Source organism: Triticum aestivum, chromosome 5B (genome assembly GCF_018294505.1).
Source record: "Triticum aestivum cultivar Chinese Spring chromosome 5B, IWGSC CS RefSeq v2.1, whole genome shotgun sequence".
Taxonomy (NCBI): Eukaryota; Viridiplantae; Streptophyta; class Magnoliopsida; order Poales; family Poaceae; genus Triticum; species Triticum aestivum.
This window is the reverse complement of record NC_057807.1, coordinates 559,555,278-559,560,179: the sequence shown is the minus strand read 5'-3', so window position 1 is coordinate 559,560,179 and position 4,902 is coordinate 559,555,278. Positions and strand designations below refer to the sequence as shown.

At 51.9% G+C, this 4,902-nt stretch overlaps 1 protein-coding gene across 1 annotated transcript; it reads left to right on the top strand.

Annotated features, from left to right (window-relative positions):
* The first annotated feature begins 1,987 nt into the window (after positions 1-1,987).
* Positions 1,988-4,664, top strand: LOC123113210 (DEAD-box ATP-dependent RNA helicase 28). The gene has a single exon (XM_044534394.1). The coding sequence runs from the start codon at positions 2,115-2,117 to the stop codon at positions 4,452-4,454; it is 2,340 nt and encodes a 779-aa protein (XP_044390329.1). The 5' UTR covers positions 1,988-2,114; the 3' UTR covers positions 4,455-4,664.
* Positions 4,665-4,902: the final 238 nt, after the last annotated feature.

The following is a 4,902-nucleotide window of genomic DNA, read 5'->3' as shown; positions in this document are numbered from 1 at the left end:
GGAGGAGGGATGAGGACGCGACCAAAGGAGGGAGGAGGGCACGGCGGGAGGAGGGAGGAGGAGGAGGAGGGGGGCTCCGCATACCGAGGAAGGAGAAGCGAGGGCGGCGGCGACAATGCGGCGGTGGGGGAGGGCCGTACGTCGGCGGCGATGGACTATGTGAGTGGGAGAGTGAGAGTGGGAGTGGAGAGGAGGAGAGTGAGGGGTGGTTGGGGGGAAGAAGATAGGATGGGTTTAGCAGTAGCGCGTGTTAGGGGAAAGCGCTACTGCTAAACTATTTAGCAGCGCCGCGTTTCAGGGGTATGCGCTACTACTACACTTTGCCTGGCGGCAACGGTTTGGCAATTTTAGTAGTAGCGCCCTTCGTCCATGCCGCGCTACTGCTATATCTGTAGCAGCAACGCCTTATGTGGATACGCGTTGTTGCTAAGTACCAGCAGTGCTTCTTTTTAACCCCTGCTACTGTTAAGGTTCTGTGTATTAGGTTTTCCCTAATAGTGTATGGTTGCCTACGGACTTGGTGGGCATGGTGTTGACTCGTCGGTAGCAGCAGCTTGTGGCTTCGGTGTTTACAGGGGCGATGGCCATGGCTTTTGGTGGGTGTGGTGTCGTCGAGGCTCAAGGGCTAACGGGCGCCATGGTGGTGTTGGTAGCTACGCCGTGCTCGTCATGGTGCTACTGGTGAGACATGACGATGTGGCTTCAATGGCGTGGTGTTGCGATGGTGGCGGAGTGAATCAACATGGGCAGAGTTACCCTTTTCTGGTGAGCAGGGATGTAGGTGTGTGATATAGATTGGATTCCGCCACGTCTTTAGACGGCGCTAGCGGCGGCGGCGGCCGTGGGTGTCATTCCCCTCCTTGGAGGCGTCGAAGTGGTGTCCGGGCGAAAGCCTAGGTTCTGTTCCGAATCGGAGATGGTGGCGGCTTTGGCGTTGTTCCTCTGTTGGGAGCATCGTTTATAGACATGACTTGGTGGTTCTATGTTGCGTCCCTTTGGTGCTCGACGCTATTTCAGATTGTAATTCAAGAGCGCTATGACGCCGTCGCGGGCGAGTCCAAGATGATGGCTTTCTCGGAGTTGTCCGAGTCCCCCACCCACCTGTCAACTCTTTTAAGCGCACAAGGATGGTTGGTGCGTTGGCAAGGAGAATTCTTTGGAGTTGTTGCTCTTCCAAAGTGACCAGCGTTGGTGGAGATACTACTTTGGTGATCAACTCAGGACTGGCCCTTATGCATTGTTGCTGTTTTGTGTGCGTTCGAGTTGGAGTTTTTTTCTTCTCACCGGATTGTGGGGGGAGATTGCCGATATTTATTGTAGTTTACCCTCTACCTTCTATAGAGTTAAAGGCACTCAATTTGCCTGCTCCAAAAAAATATCAACCAAAGAATAAAATACATGACCTAACATCATACAAGGTGCCGAGGTAGCCCTCATACACCGCCGGTTTTAAGATAACCAAATCACGCAAGACGCACATGACTGTGCAACTGAAATAGAGCACAAGAAGAATTGAGTATAACGCCACAGTACGCCGCAAAACACCTAACCTAAACGACAACACTCTCAAAAGGGAGAACGACGCTAATTGTCGTCGTTGCCGAATCCACAGAGAACAAAGGTTTTCACCCGGAACCCATATTCGGAGAGGAGCACCCCACGACGACGTCGCTCACCTCCCTCTTCCTTCCCCTTGTCGTAAGCTACAGTGAATTCACACAGGGGTGTCACGTGTGGCGGTGGCAAGGTCGCATGGCTGTAGGATCGACTCTAACGCTGGCTACAGCGGTAGCCTTGTCGTCGGCGGCGAGGGCGGTGGACGGGGAGAGGGTTGCGAGCACAATGCGGCCAGGCGTTTATATCGGCGGAGACGGGCTGGGGACGAATACGCCATCGACGTCGATCTGGGGCGGGTAAACAGGCCTTCAAGTTGATAGATCGCGTGGGCTCGTATGCTAGCGATTGGGCCGGCCCAATTCGGGCGTTCTCGGTCCGTTCGTCCGCTTGCTCCTGCTGGATTAAACCCTCGCCTCCTCCCTCAAACCCCAACCCCCCGCCGCCGGAAAACCTAACACAGCCGCCCACCTCCCTCCGTCTTCCCTGCCCCTCCCAACATGGATCCCGACTTCCGGTTCGACCCGGACGGCTCCGACGACGAGGCGCCGGCGGGGGCCGCCGCGCGTCGCAAGCCCGCGCAGTCGCCGTGGGAGTTCTCCACGTACGCCGAGTCCGTGGCGGCGGAGCACGCGGCGCGCCGCACCACCTCCATCGACGAGAAGATCTCCCAGGCCCTCCGGGGCCGGCGCAACCCCTCCATGCCCGATGGCTCCGAGGACGAGGAGGACGATGATGCTGATGACGACAGCGACGAGGAGGCGGCGGTGAAGGGGGAGAGCGGGGACGATGAGGACGAGATCGAGGAGAGTGACGACGACGACGAAGAGATCGAGTCGAGCGGCGGGGAGGAGGATGGTGAAGTGGAAGCTGACGGGCAAGAAGAAGAGGAAGAGGAGGAAGAGGTGGGGGAAGAAGAAGAGGCTGTGCAAGAGGAAGACGATGCACCCGAGCAGCCGGATCCATCTCAATTCTTCGCGTCATCGGAAGGAGCTTCATTCAGTGCAAGGTCGTTTCTTGAGCTCAACTTATCGCGTCCACTCATTCGGGCCTGTGAAGCGCTGGGCTACCAGAAACCAACACCAATTCAGGCCGCGTGCATCCCTCTGGCATTAACAGGGCGGGACATATGCGGCAGCGCCATAACAGGGTCAGGGAAGACGGCTGCTTTCTCTCTGCCCGTGCTGGAGCGTCTGCTTTTCCGGCCGAAGCGCGTGCCTGCCATCAGGGTGCTTATTCTCACTCCAACCAGAGAGCTGGCTGCGCAGGTGCATAGCATGATTGAGAAACTGGCCCAGTTTACTGATATCAGGTGCTGTCTCATAGTGGGTGGGCTTCCAACCAAGGCACAGGAGGTGGCCTTAAGGTCAAATCCTGACATTGTTGTTGCCACTCCTGGGCGTATAGTGGATCATCTGCGCAACTCCCTTTCTGTCGGGCTTGAAGATCTTGCAGTTTTGATCCTTGATGAAGCTGACCGTTTGCTGGAATTGGGTTTCAGTGTTGAAATTGGTGAGCTGATTCGCATGTGTCCTAAAAGAAGGCAGACCATGCTCTTTTCTGCCACAATGACAGAGCAAATCGATGAGCTTGTGAAGCTTTCTCTGAACAAGCCAGTCCGTCTTGAAGCTGATCCTTCGCTGAAACGCCCTGCAACATTGACTGAAGAGGTGGTTAGAATTCGGCGATCACGTGAAGCAACTCAAGAAGCTGTTCTGCTTGCTCTCTGTTTGAAGACCTTCAAGGAAAGAGTGATCATTTTTAGTGGGACAAAGCATTCTGCTCACAGACTGAAGATACTGTTTGGTCTGTCTGGGATAAAAGCTGCCGAGCTTCATGGCAACCTTACACAGGCACAGCGGCTTGAGGCTTTAGAACAATTTAAAAAGCAAGAAGCGGACATCCTGATTGCAACTGATATTGCAGCTCGTGGTATTGACATTGTTGGTGTTCGAACTGTCATAAATTTTGCCTGCCCACGTGATGTCAAAACTTACCTTCATCGTGTTGGCCGTACTGCAAGGGCTGGCAGGGAAGGATATGCCGTGACGTTTGTTACTGATGATGATAGATCCCTCTTGAAAGCTATTGCAAAGAAGGCTGGTTCTCAGCTGAAAAGCCGCATTGTTGCCGAGAAACCTGTGTCTGACTGTGCAAAATTAATTGAGCAACTGGAGCATCAAATTTCTAACATAATTCTGGAAGAAAGGGAGGAAATGGCATTGAGAAAGGCTGAAATGGAAGCTACAAAGGCAGAAAATATGATAGCTCACAGGGATGAGATATATTCACGCCCCAAGAGAACCTGGTTTGCTACTGAGAAGGAAAAGAAACTTTTGGCAAAGGCTGCTAAAGAATCCTTGGATCAAGTTAAAGGTGGTTCTGTAGTTGTTAGTGCTCAGCAAGCTGAAGATCTTCGTCTGAAGGAGAAAAGAAGAAGAGAGCGTGAGAAAAACCTACCTAGGAAGAAGCGCAGAAAATTGGAGGCGCAACGGGAGATGCTGGAGGAGGAGAAGGAAGATGAGGAGGAAGCTCAGGAAAGCAAAGGAGGGAAGAAAGCAAAGAGTAGCCAATCTGTAGTTGATGTCGCTTATCGCAGGGCAAAATCAATGAAGGCGACTGGCAAAACCGGCATTCGTGCTAGCAAAGGAAAGAATGATAAAGGGTCAAAACAGCCTTCTGAAAAGGGCCAAACCAGGCAAGAGGAAATGCATGAGCTGTTCCAGAATGATATGAGTGAATGGAAGCAGGGCCGTTCCCTGAAGAAAAAGGACACCTCGTTTGCAAAGAAATCTAAGAATTCATTCAAGAGCAAATCAAGGTACAAACGACGTAAGTAGAAGGCCTGTCAACATGTGACGGGTTGTCACAACTGGGCGGGCACTGCATTCCTTTGCGACATTTTTGATAAGTTTGCCCTAAAGAATTGCCAGGGTCCTCATGTTGTTCCCTGTTTAGTGGTTCTAAGAATTTTACCCATACTATGTAATGGCATTGTTCTGAAATTATCTTGTGGTTTCCAGTTCAGTGGTTTATTTTAGTTTCTTTCAGTTCGTTTATTGTTATTATTATTTCCATTTTCCGCTTTTCCTTCTGATTTCCTTTTTCTGTAGTTTATTTCAGGGTTTTTTAGTTTCCTTTCAGGTTTTTTCTTGTATCTTTCTTTCATTGTGTCTTTTCTCCTGTTTATATTTCATAACGCTCTGTCTGGATGTTGCATTCGGGCCTGGTATTGGGTATTGGCGTTCGTCTGGGCTGCATATCCCGAATACCACCGTTTGGTTTATC

Coding starts and splice junctions, on each gene's coding strand:
- LOC123113210 (XM_044534394.1), top strand. CDS start 2,115: ATGGATCCCGACTTCCGGTTCGACCCGGACGGCTCCGACGACGAGGCG.